Source organism: Populus trichocarpa, chromosome 5, assembly GCF_000002775.5.
Source record: "Populus trichocarpa isolate Nisqually-1 chromosome 5, P.trichocarpa_v4.1, whole genome shotgun sequence".
Taxonomy (NCBI): domain Eukaryota; kingdom Viridiplantae; phylum Streptophyta; class Magnoliopsida; order Malpighiales; family Salicaceae; genus Populus; species Populus trichocarpa.
In genome coordinates, this window is record NC_037289.2 from 22,647,180 (window position 1) to 22,660,542 (window position 13,363).

At 31.7% G+C, this 13,363-nt stretch overlaps 1 protein-coding gene across 1 annotated transcript; it reads left to right on the forward strand.

Annotated features, from left to right (window-relative positions):
- The first annotated feature begins 3,429 nt into the window (after positions 1-3,429).
- LOC7476925 (probable arabinose 5-phosphate isomerase) lies at positions 3,430-5,126 on the forward strand. The gene is made up of 3 exons (XM_002306822.4): positions 3,430-4,290; positions 4,442-4,665; positions 4,801-5,126. Exons 1-3 carry the CDS (start codon positions 3,646-3,648, stop codon positions 4,955-4,957), a joined length of 1,026 nt encoding a protein of 341 aa, XP_002306858.1. The 5' UTR covers positions 3,430-3,645; the 3' UTR covers positions 4,958-5,126.
- Positions 5,127-13,363: the final 8,237 nt, after the last annotated feature.

Genomic DNA, 13,363 nt, shown 5'->3' on the forward strand with positions numbered 1-13,363 from the left:
TTTGTAATGGAAATAAAAAAACAAAAAATTAAAAAAATTATTTGACTCGGAGACGTGAGAAACAATCTTTAAAGAATTTTTTTTTTTTAAATAACATCACCATAATGTAACTAGGCTCATAAACTCTCTTAAATTTTGAGTTAGGATAGGGCCAAGAAACTCTAGGGTTGAGACTTCAAGGAAAACTTGGGGATTGTTAGAATAATTGGGGATGGAGATAAGGAAACAGAAAAAGAATTATTTGGCTTGGAGGCGGATCGGGACTAGATGGGAAGACTTGGGAATTGTTGGAACAATTCGACATGATGAAAAAAAAAAGTTATTTGGCTTAGAGGTACACCATCTTGTCTTAAATATATTTATTTTCCCCAACAAGAAATATATATATATATATATATATATATATATATATATATATATATATATATATATATATTATTAAGCGCAAAGTGTCGATCTTTAGATATTATTGGAGAGTGTTACGTGCTATGTTGCAAGTAATGTTAAATTTTTTTAAATGTAAAATTAATATGACACCAATTTTTTTTTAAAAAAATATGAGACCAAGAATTTCAAGTGATGTTGTCAAGATTTAATTTTATCGTAATTTGAAAAAATAAAAACACTAAAATACCCCATGACTTTAGCTAATTAAATCTTGTTTTTAAGGGTAATTTAATAATTATATTGTTCTAAAAATATAAAAAAGACTTAGACACCCCCAATCAATCTAACAACGATGAATACATCATATAAAAATATTATTCTACCTCTAATAACTAATTTAATGGTTTTTTTATGAGAAGAGTAAAAAAAATAATTTTATATTAGTGATCCACAATAACAAATATCTGTATTTACAGCGAAACACCGAGCCTCTTACACTATTAAAGACCTCATAAAAACCCATAAAGCAGTCCATTAAAGAGGATTCACTTGTATTTGTCTCTATACTTATCCGTTAAACTATTAGAAACTTATTTTTATAAATACTTTGGAAGAAATTTTTTTTTTTAACGTGGAATAAATTCTCTTCCTTCTGCTTTCATTACAAACTTCAGCAATAGAAATTCGAGTAGTTGATATGGTGGTTGGAGCCGGATTCAAGTAATGGATGAGTAGAGGTTAGGAGCCAAGGTTCCTGGAGTTACCCACATCTCTGCAGATCACACTTCCAAATCAAGTTATGACATTATTATAGGCCTTTGATTATATTTAATATTATTCAGTGAATGTTTGAGAGCGGGTAGAAATTGTTTTTTAAATTATTATTTGCTTAGAAATATATTAAGATAATATTATAAATTTATTATTTTTCAAAATAAAAAATCTACATAACAAAATCGTTTTAGAAAATTTAGCTGAGTCTCGTAATTATGGTATCAAGATTCTGTTAAAACTTGATTTAGATTGGATAATAAAACTAAAAAAATTGTCAACTGTGACTGAAGTGTACCTAATACATCATCCAAATATAACGTGACTCACTCGCCTCTCTCCTAAATTGTGCTCTTTGCTAAAATCTTTTTTAAATGGTGCTAATATATATATATATATATATATATATATATATATTTTTTTTTTAAAAAAAAAAAAGTCGACCTGATCAGGTATCTCACGCTAGCTCCGAGCTGCTAGCCTATCAGCGTAGTGGGTACTTCGAATGCTAACAAATTGCAAGGTAATAAAAGACTTGCGATATCGATTCTCATTTTGACATGATTTTGATGATCAGATTTTCGAAGGACGATGGTGCAGATCAGATTCGACAAATGGATCTTTTAACATTTTGTTTCTTGTAAGAAGCTTTACCGAGGCTCTAAACTAGTGGGGTAAGGCAGGGAGAGGTAGAGTAGATGTAACCAGCTAGGAGCAGAAACAGTTAAATGCGTGTACATTTATGAAGAAACAATCCCCGATAACGCTGTATCGAAATCATTTGTGAAGGGGCGAAAGAGATGGACCCCTACTTCCTCCTATCTTTATTTTAATTTCTAGGAAGGTTTTCTTTTTTGCAGGATAAAAGAACAATAAAACTCCACAAAGTTTGTCTACCACCATCATTAAACCCAACTCGATTATAGATTTGATGAGTTAGTCGGTGCTAATAAATAGTTTTTAAAAATATATAAAATGACATTGTTGTGATTTTTTTTTTTTTGTAAAAGTTAACAGATTCGAGTTTAATTAGATTATATGTTAACCTGTTTTTTGACTGGATGTGTTAGAAAATAATATAAATCATATATTGAGACTTCACCTATGAGTTCAAATTTTTGGATTGAATTGATTTTTTGATATGGTATTACAGTCTTGATGACCAAGCGGTCAGGAGTTTCAATTTCACCGTTCCCGTTTATTTAATAAAAACTTAAGCACAAGGTAGTGTGGGTCTGTACAAGTTTAAAGTCCAAAGAGCTTTCACTTGAAGGGATGTATTAGAGAATAATATAAATCATATCTTTAGACCTACTTGAAGGGATGTGTTAGAGAATAATATAAATCATATCTTTAGATCTCATCTAAGAGTTTAAGTTTTTGAATTAAATTGATTTTTTGATATATATTAGATCAACTCATATTTATTTTAAAATCCAGTCCAAGTTGGTCCGATGAATCCAATGTCCCATAGCCAAATTAATAACCCTGCTGTCTTGTGAACTATAATTGTTGCGTTTTAATTACCAGCTTCTTTGGAAAACCTTGTTTAATCAAGAGGCTAATCATGGTATCTGGCAAACACTTCTCATCTCAAATAATAATAATAATGATAATAAAAAGAATTATGCATTGAATATGCATGCGATCACTGAGGTTCAGAGTCTCGAGACCATGCAAGAAGGAAATGGACACTGCACTTTATAGAACTGGGCTCCATGACGGTAGCCTCCATTCCGGGCCACAGGAAATGGAGAAGAAGTAAATCTGACTTAAAAATAGAGATTGCAGCCCATCAAAGAAGAATGCTAAAAGCATTCATCACTGATGTACATGAAAACAAACCCAAGAGCCCAAATTTCTGGTCCACGGCTTGCCCGTGTCCGGTTTACAAATTCAACCTTCGAGAAAGGACTTGGTTATTGGAATATTAGGTTAACCTTTTGATCAACGGCTAATATTTTTTATCCCTTTTAATTACAAGGCATCATTTCATATATATATCCATGATTTTTTCAGCACAAAAAATCCAAAGACTAGAAAATCATTAATTTTGATAATGATTCACAAGGGTTTCTCCAACGCCTATCCTTGAAAGCAAATGGTTAATGCAAATGAAATGTTTTAATTTTCATAACCAATAATATTAAATCATGTATTAAAAATTTCACTCAATTATGAAAATAAAATATGTATTTATATAATTTAAAGCATAAAAACTATATAAAAAAACAATGAATCAAAACCACCAAAAATCCACACACAATGACCCACAAAAAAAATCCCCTTTATTGCTAGGAAAATACCCACCCAAACACAGCTCCACCGACGTCCAGATCATCCCGTTTAACCGCGAAAACAATAACGGCAATAACAATATCTGTCACACACGGAGAGGGACAGGTCTGTCATTTCCAAAAGCAGCGGCTGCACCGCCGTTAAAACCAGATAGATCCCTCTCTCTAGAGATCGAACCAAAACTAAACAATGGGTTCACTTCCACCGTTCCTAGACCTCCCTTCGCCAGATGCCAAGTTCCAGCAAATTGACCAAACCACCCTTCTCAACCTCTTCAAATCCCAACAAAACCACCTCAACTACTTCTTCCAAAACCTAAATCTCTCCCAAGCCTTAACCTTCACCCAAACGCTTCTCAACTGTAACGGCACTATCTTTTTCTCCGGCGTCGGCAAGTCCGGCTTCGTCGCCAATAAAATCTCCCAAACCCTAATATCTCTCGGCATTCGCGCCGGTTTTCTCTCCCCTGTTGACGCACTCCATGGCGACATCGGGGCCCTCTCCTCCTCCGATATCCTCGTCCTCTTCAGCAAATCTGGGAACACCGAGGAGTTGCTCCGTCTTGTTCCGTGTGCCAAGGCGAAAGGTGCGTATTTGGTGTCGGTGACGTCCGTTGAAGGCAATGCGCTCACGGCTGTTTGTGATATGAATGTGCATTTGCCTTTGGAGAGGGAATTGTGTCCATTTGATTTGGCTCCTGTGACTTCCACAGCGATCCAGATGGTTTTTGGGGATACCGTCGCGATTGCGTTGATGGGAGCGAGGAATTTGAGTAAGGAAGAGTATGCCGCTAATCATCCTGCTGGAAGGATCGGCAAGAGCTTGATTTTCAAGGTCTCTCTTTTTTCTTTAAAATATTAATAATCGATGTTTGATTGCTTTTACTTGTGTTTTTTCTCTCCTTTTTATTTGGGTATTTAATTAAACTAGAATTACAATTAGGATTTCCATAATTGAATCATAATTAGTAGATCTATGTTTATAGGTTAAGGATGTGATGAAGAAGCAAAATGAGCTTCCAATCTGTAAGGAAGGAGACTTGATAATGGATCAGCTAGTGGAGTTAACGAGTAAAGGATGCGGCTGCCTGCTTGTTATAGATGAGGATAGTCACCTGATCGGAACATTTACAGATGGTGATCTACGGCGCACTCTCAAGGCTAGTGGGGAAGGCATCTTTAAGCTTACAGTAGGAGAAATGTGCAACAGGTAATATGAAAGAAAATAATGGATTTGGTGTTCTCCTTAGTTCTCTCTTTTCATCTAATTTTGTGAATTATGGATTGAGGCTTGAGATTTTGGTAAAATTGCATGTATCTCAGCGCATTGTGTGTGTTGTCTCAGGAACCCAAGAACAATTGGTCCAGATGCAATGGCGGTGGAAGCCATGAAGAAGATGGAATCACCACCATCCCCTGTACAATTTCTGCCTGTTATCAAGGATGATAATATCTTGATCGGCATTGTTACCCTGCACGGATTAGTTTCAGCTGGCCTTTGATAGAAATTGGGATTTTATTTTTCTAATGTTCATGGTTTTTTCTTTCTTTTCTCCATTCTGTGATTCTTTTTAGTATTAAAAAACTGGAATCCACCCATGAGCCAGGGTTCTCTTGTATTCTTATATCATCATTGTTTCAAAAAATAATGGATTCGATGTGTTTGTTCTCTATAGTGATATTGGATATTCCCCATGTCTTGGCCAGTGTGATGGTGACATAACCATGGCGACCACTCCTGAGAGTTAAGCTAGATTTCTCTCATTGCAGGATACTCAAGAAACTCGTACGAAAAGAATAGGTGAAAACACATAACGAGGCTTCCCTCGGAAAGTCACGTATCTGTCGAAACTGGAGGCCTGGCTTTCCAAAGGTAGCTTTTTTTTTTGGATAGACAGGAGATGCGTCCAATAGTCCTGCCAGGGAATATGGTGCCCCGATTTAAGACACTAGGCTGTTCCTTAATGTTGAAGTTTGAACCCACTAAAGTTGCTTACTTCATGGATTAGATAAACAGCCATCCCGACCACCGCACAGTGGTACCTCCAAAGTTTAGGGGAGCTGCTATCTGCACTCCCGCTATCTTTTTATTGTTATAAACTGATAAAACTGTCTCTCTGTAAGAACCCTCTCCTTACTCACCCTCGACTCTCTTCTTGCTCATCACCAGTAGTTAGAATCCACCAGCTTTAAATCATTTTATTAAGAATTCTGCTTTCACTACCACAATAATAATGCTCTTTTTTTCCTTTTTCCTTTTTTTTTTTTTTTTTTAATCATAGCTCGCGCTCATGATGTTTCTCCACCGTGACCTTGAGACCTCATGACCCAATTGGACTCATCCTACTAAGAAACCTATACCTATATCATCATTCACCGGTGATCCCACCAACCAAGATACTCTCCTTCCTCGAGCCGGGTTCATTTCAACTGTCCTCTCCCTGAGTCTGAAGTAGTGGTGGGGGAGGCGCAATTTTTTAGGGACCAGTTTTTATTTTTGTATTTCTTTCTTTTTAAAATAGCTTTCCTATTGGTGAAGATTTCACTTGTGAAATTCTTGTTAAATTGACTGTAGGGATGATGCGTTTAGAAATTGCTTTGAGTGATTATCTGCGAAAAGCTGCGAAAAGCAAAGAGACTGAGGTGGGAGGATTGTTTTCTGGGGCTTTTTTACAGAGACAAGCATAAAGAGTGAGGCGTGAGGTTTGTTTTCGAGGGACACTTTTGTTAATTCATAGCAATCGAAGGATAGTGGGAATGTGGTTATAAAGTGGAAAGTGTGTGGATATCAGCTCCCTAAGTTTAGCTCCGGCAAACACCTTGGGGAAGACGGGAACCCAAGCTTTCAGGCTAGACTAACGAGCACCTGAACCACGACCCTACAACATTCTGCTGTGAAAAGCTAGTTAATTTACTAGAATCCAATCAAATGATTTTCTCACTTATGATGCCTAAGCAAAGCATGTAATCCAGTTTTCTACAGAATGCCTAAGAGCTTACCGGCACGCCACTGCTGGCTTCAAGTCGCTTTCATTTTTTTGGCATCCTGGGACACCATTAATACATTATTTCAGACAATCACAATCAATACATATCGTTATCCAATATACTTTTCTTGTGAAGATGAACTTGCACCATGCATCTGCCCAAAAAGAAGCCAGCTTTGGAGGAGAAAAATGGTTTTGAGGGTCCCCCATTACGTCTTTACCAATACTTAGATTGTCAGAAGTCTCATCCGAAGACTAATTGTCATAACGAAATGTGCAGTTGCCTGTCATTCTAGGAGTATCTTCCTTTCTTATGTATGACATGCCATTTTTTCTTGTCACACAGTACACGCTAATTCATAACTTAATTTTAAAAATATATTTTGACCTCGATGTTTAGAAAAACTTGCATGCTCCACTGAGGAGAGACGAATCATAATCAGCCCGGTTCAAGATTTTATCTGATTTAAATGCTGGGTGTGAGCTTACCGAATTAACTTAAATCAATTTACAAACAACACATTTAGATAAAAATTAAAAAAAGTCATTAAAATTGATCTAATTGAATCATTTTTATATTTGTTTGAGTCAATTAATATACCAAGTTGACCAGATCAATTTTCAAACCAATTCAAAATACAACATGACCAAACCAAAATCTAGATTGATTTGTGTAACACGTCCCCTCGCGGCGTTAATGGCGATTTTCATTTGTTTGCTTCTTCTTTGGAAGTCGCCACCTAGTATTTCATTGAGGGGTTACTAGAAAACTCGAGTGTACTGGTCTTTGTTAGATTTTTTAGGGTGAGAGACTGGTTGTAACTAGGAAAGATATTAGCACTTCTAGCGCACCCTACCTGAGGTAAGCTGCTTCGTGGTTTTGATATGTTAAAGAAGTTTTTGAACGAGTTCAAAAGATCTTTTAAAACTTAAATTCTTTTGAGACGCATATGCTGAAAATGCTAAAAACGATGTAAATATATGAAAAAACATATTTTTTGGATTTTCGTTGTTTTTCGCTATTTTTAAATTTTTCAAAACTTTTATAAAAAAAATAAGTCAAAAATTGGATAGCAAGAATTTGCAAGCCAAATTAAGCTTAATAACTATACAACAAACATGAACCCGAGGATAAAAGAACACCATAAAAAGGGCAGATAAAGAAGAAGAATTAGCAAATCTACTTGGGATATTGATTCCAACTTGACTACTTTTAAGAGAATTGTAAGTTACCAACGTAAACATGTATGTTTTTAAAGAGTAGTCCAAGATTTTACAGTGCATCACACTTATTTAGGTGAATAATTCAAGGATGTTTTGTGATAAACATCCTATAAAAAAAATTTGCATTTAGATTTATCCAGATATAAATTTTTCTAATCATCATAATAGAGAGTATATTATCATAGAAATGAAACCTGAAATTACTGCAAATATATATGGAATATTTGGAACCTGAAACTACCTCGCAAATATATATGGAATGTTTATGCTCTCTTCAATCACCCAACAATTTTGTTATTAACTGTTGAACTTTATTCATGGGATCGCCATATATTTAAAGACAGGTATCCAATGTTGGAGATTAATTTAAGGGTTTCGGTCCTATTTTCCTCAATGATTAAATAACTTGTTGGTATGTCTAACATTTAGTGAGCAAATCTGTAATGTTTTTTTCAGACATAACAAAATCCAAAGAAATAATACCATGAGATATCAAATGTCTAATGTGTTTATTATGTCTAATGATCATGTCTTTTTTTTTTCCATTAAAATCTTTACTCTTATCCTTAGCTCTAGTGGTTTAGCTATCACAATGTATTGATATAGGTGATATTGGTTTAGAAACAAATGGTATATCAATTTTTTTTTAAGTTACTCAGCTTCTGAATTAGCAGCATCTAATGCAATCAATTTTACTTTCATAATAGAATAAGTAATTATAGTTTGTTTTGCAGATTTCCAACAAACTACATTACCACATAAAAACATACCCGCTAGTTGATTTTGTTTCTTTTGAATAAAAATTCCAATAGTGTAACTGAATCCATCTATTACAATATGGAAAACTAGTATAATAAAGTGTGTAATCAATAGTTTCTTTTAGATATTTAAAAATTATTTCTAAAGCACTCTGAAGTGAAGCATTAAGATTATGTGTATATCTACCTAATTTACCAATTGTATATGTTATATCAAGTCTAGTACAATTGACTAGATGTAATAAAGATCCAATAATTTATGAATATTTATATTAAAAAATACTTTCACCATTTTTTTTTAATTTAGTAGAAGGATAGAAAAGACTATATACATGAGACACATCAAAATATTTAAATCCTTTTAATATTTTTTTTTCAATGTAATGTTATTGAGTTAAAGCAAAACAATTGTAATTTTTTAATAATTTAATGCTAAAAAAAATTTAACCACACCAAAATCCTTCATATCAATATTTTCAAACAAGAAATATTTAGTAATATTTATAACTTGGATATTACAATAAAAAATCATAATATCATCAACATACAAACATAAAACCACGTAATCATGTTTTATTGTTTTAGTATAAAAACATTTATCATCAATGTTTGTTTGAAAATCATCAAATAACATGACTTGATCAAAATTTTCATTCTATTGTCTTAGAGCTTGTTTTAAACCATAAAGAGATTTTGCAAGTTTATAAATTTTCTTTTCTTGACCAGGCACAACAAAACTTTTTGGTTGATCTATATACATTTCTTCTTCTAAATCACCATTTTAAAAAGTGATTTTAACATACATTTGATGAGTTTCTAATTAATAAAAAGAAGGTAAAGCAAGTAGTAATCTAATTGGAATGATTTTAAAAGCTGGTGCATATGTGACAAAAAAATCTAGTCCATCTTCTTGATTAAATCCCTTAGCAACTAACATATCTTTAAATCTTTCCATAGATCCATCAATTCTCAATTTCTTTCTATAAACTCATTTACAACTTGTTATCTTACAACCTTATGGAAAATTAATTAAAAACTTTTTGTTAGAAATTAAAGAATCCATTTTATCTTTTACCAATTCTTTCCGGAAATGAGCTTTAATATATATGCCATATCTTCACTGTATATTTTAGGATTATTTTCAAGCAAAACAATATAAAAATTAGAACATTTAATGTTCTAAAAACTTGACCGTTGAGGAAAGAAAACGCACATTGTTACTATGACTCACAATCTTGAATAATAATGTCTTCTTTCACTTGTATTTTTTTATAACCATTACTTCAAGATGCTATTAGGATGTTTTGTTTGCACTTTTCACTCGTGACTTGGTTTTGTTTGACTTGTTGCTTGTTTGCATGCTTGTCGTGACCTTTTTTTAAAAAAAACTCATTAATTTGGAGGAAAATATGGAGAATTTTAATAGGTTTTCTGGTCACCACAAGTGATTTCTTACATTTGAGCGGAATGGAGAAAGCACCCAAGGTGAAAAAGATTTTCATGTGGAGTAGAGAGTGTGACCATGGAAATTGTGTCATGGTAAGGATTGTGCAAATCACATAGAAGAATCAATGGAGAAATTATCGTAATGAATGTTTAGGGAATAACTATACAAAGACAAGGAGATTTTGCATCAAGACTTCATTAGATAAATGAAGATTTCATTAGAGACATGTTTATTTGGTGACATGGAGATAAGCAATACCATGGATAAAAATATGAGGAGACTATTTAGAGAGACAACATTCCATTTTCCATTAAAAAAATTCAAAATATTGCTTATGCAAGTAAATATACAATTCCTGAAAAACCATATAAACTTAGACAATGCATTATAGGATGTAAAAAAAAATGCTTTTCCTTTACAGTTAAAACAGATAGAGTGAACAATTATGCTCAATGTTTTTCTATCTTCTTTTAATATGTATTAATATGTATTGTAATTGACAATTGACATCTAATTACATTATGACCTTAGAGTTAGCATGCTCTAATTCTTACATGTGTCTAACCATAAAGGTAAATTTAGTATGTTTTTTGTCCTTCGTATCATGTGTTAAAGTTGATGCAGTTTTGTCTCTAAGACCTTGTTTGTATGCTGGAAAGTGTTTTCATGGAAAGCATTTTCCTTACCTTTTCATTTTGATATATTGTGGGAAATTGGTCAATGGAATTTATTTTCCAATCAAAGAAAAACATAAGCTTTATATGAAAAAAAATATTTTCTAGTTTAAAAGATTGGAAAACAATTTCCACAAAGGACTACAATATATATATATATATATATATATATATATATATATATATATATATATATATATATATATATATATATATTTGATATATTAGTCCATGTAATATTTTAATTTAGACAATCCACTTTTCACAAATCCACTTTTTATGAAAATCATTTAAAAAAATATACTTTGTAGCAAACAAACGATACCTCCATTTATTTTCAAACACAATCTTGAAGTCCAAACTTAATGTTGTTGATGTCAAATTTTGGATTGATAGAATAGAACCCATAAAAAAAACCATTAACCATTTAATCATATTGTCTTTAAAATTGATTATATGTAAAAGAAATTCACTTCCCTATGTTAAATGGTAATTAGCCAATACATAATCCATTAAACCAATCTCAAATCCATTAAGTAATCACACCTTAAACCCGGGTGACTCGACAAGTTAAAACCCTAATGAAATCCAATCAATGTTTTTTTTCTTCCAAAATTATGTCATTTTAATTTTCTTAAATTCTCCAAAATGATGCTTTTTTAGACAAAAAAAAAATACCAATAAATTATGGTCAATTCATTGACTTGTGAGTTAACCCGCTCATCCTGTAACCCTACCTTGGATTGAGTCATGACTAGACTGAATCTAACAACTATGCATGTAACACCTTGCTCATACGAACTAATATAGAGTAGTAGCTCACTAATTTTCATTTTAGTCCTTAGAAAGTTTTCGTAAATTTTTATTATGTCCTTACAAGTAAAAAGGATTAACAAATTATTCCTTAATTTGCAGTTTTTGTTCCTCAATTTTTTTTGAGAAATACATTTTACTTTGTGTACTAAAACACATTTTTTTTATGTAAAGTCCCTAAATGTATATGTCAAAAACATTCTTGAATTAATCACAATTGAATTATGTATAAGCATTTTTGTTTTTCATTTTCTAATAACTTCTAGTTTTAGTGGGTACTAGACTTGTTTCTTGCGCTTCACCAAGGAGCCATACTATCTCTTTTGCGCAAAAAATAATGTTCAACTGTTGTAAGGAGTTCTAAATAAGAAAGAAAAATATGTGACTTACATCATAGACCCGACTAGGTCGAATAAGCTCACTTTAATTTAATTATATGAAAAAAAAATAGAAATATGAAAGAACAAAATGGGGTAAAAAAAGGATATAAAAAAACCAGTCTTGGTTGACCCGAGTTAGGATGCAAAACCTGTAACTCTAGTAATTAGGGTCGAGCTAACCCAGGATATTACCAAACTCGTGACCTAAATCACGAGATTGAAATAACTTGAAAAAAAAAGAAAAGAATTATAAGGCATTTAAAAAAATAAATGTTAACTTTTCAAACTCATGACCCGAGTCATTAGACTCGAAGCATCCTATTTAAAAATTGAAGAAAAAACTTCAATTATACAAAAAGATTCGAAAAAATAGTAATTAAAAGAATGATGATCAAATTTCAAATACCAAATAAATTTTATATTTGATTGAATGATGAAATTGAAAAACAAATCATTTTATCAAAAAGACTAAAAAAATCAAAAGAATAAGGATCAAAATTAACATAAGAAATAAAAATAAATTTATGATTGAAGGATGAAATTGAAAACAATAATAATTTTTTTAAAAGGACAAAAAAAATAGAAATTAAAACATTAAGGACCAAATTGAAAAACATAATACTATGAATTTGGATTGAATGATGAGATTAAAAACAAATAAAACTTTTACGAAAAGACCAAAGAAAAAAATTAGTAATCAAAAGAATAAGGACCTAATTAGAAAATATAACATTTATAAATTGAGATTGAAGTATGAAATTAAAAATAAATAAAACTTCTACAAAAAAAAAAGAACAAAAATTAGAAATAAAAAGAATAATAAATGAAGTTCAAATACCAACAACAAAGAGAATTAAACTATAATTTTTTTAGAGGAGATAGAAAAGAAAAAGGATAAAATGCCTCACCGGCGACAAACCAGACCATTGGTGCCAACATGCACCACTCTAAAAGGAAAAGGATACAATAACGCTTCCAACGACATAGTGAAAGGGCATTTTTGGATGCCGGGAGGCGTTGTACGCACCACTCGAAGTGCACATGCACGTCCCGACGTCGTACACACACCTGCCTTTTTTAAAAATTTAATCAAATGCCAAATTGTTCTTAAGCTAACTTAATAATAATAAAAAAATCATTGTGAAAAGATAAAAAAAAAACCCTTAACTCTAGTTTTAAAATTTTTGCATTTAAAAATATTTTGGTTGTTTTATTGTGCTTTTTAATTATTTATTATTTTTATATTTGATCAAATATCAAATATCCCCTTAGTTTACATTATAATAACGAAAAAACAATTTTGCATATACAAAAATGCCTTTTGAGGTTTGTTTTAATATTTTTGCCTTTGAATGATATTTTAGTCGTTTCATTGTGTAATTGAGATGAAAAAAAGCTTATTTGTCCTTGATTAATTTAATAATAATAAATGAGTCATGTGAAAAGACTTTGATATTTTTAATAGCTAGTATTAAATTTATTGAATAGAAAAATAAAATTATCATTACAATGTTGTTCTTGCAAACAATTTTCTTGCAAACAATTTTTTTAAATGTTTAGCTAGGTTTTAGCTTCTTTTAATTTAAGAGAAAGAACTAGAGCGAAAGTGAGTACTCATATTCAAA

Excerpts from the sequence above, each read along its gene's own strand:
- LOC7476925 (XM_002306822.4), top strand. The coding sequence starts at position 3,646 with ATGGGTTCACTTCCACCGTTCCTAGACCTCCCTTCGCCAGATGCCAAG. Across the intron at positions 4,291-4,441 it reads GCAAGAGCTTGATTTTCAAG|GTTAAGGATGTGATGAAGAA; the intron begins GTCTCTCTTTTT and ends CTATGTTTATAG. Across the intron at positions 4,666-4,800 it reads GTAGGAGAAATGTGCAACAG|GAACCCAAGAACAATTGGTC; the intron begins GTAATATGAAAG and ends GTGTTGTCTCAG.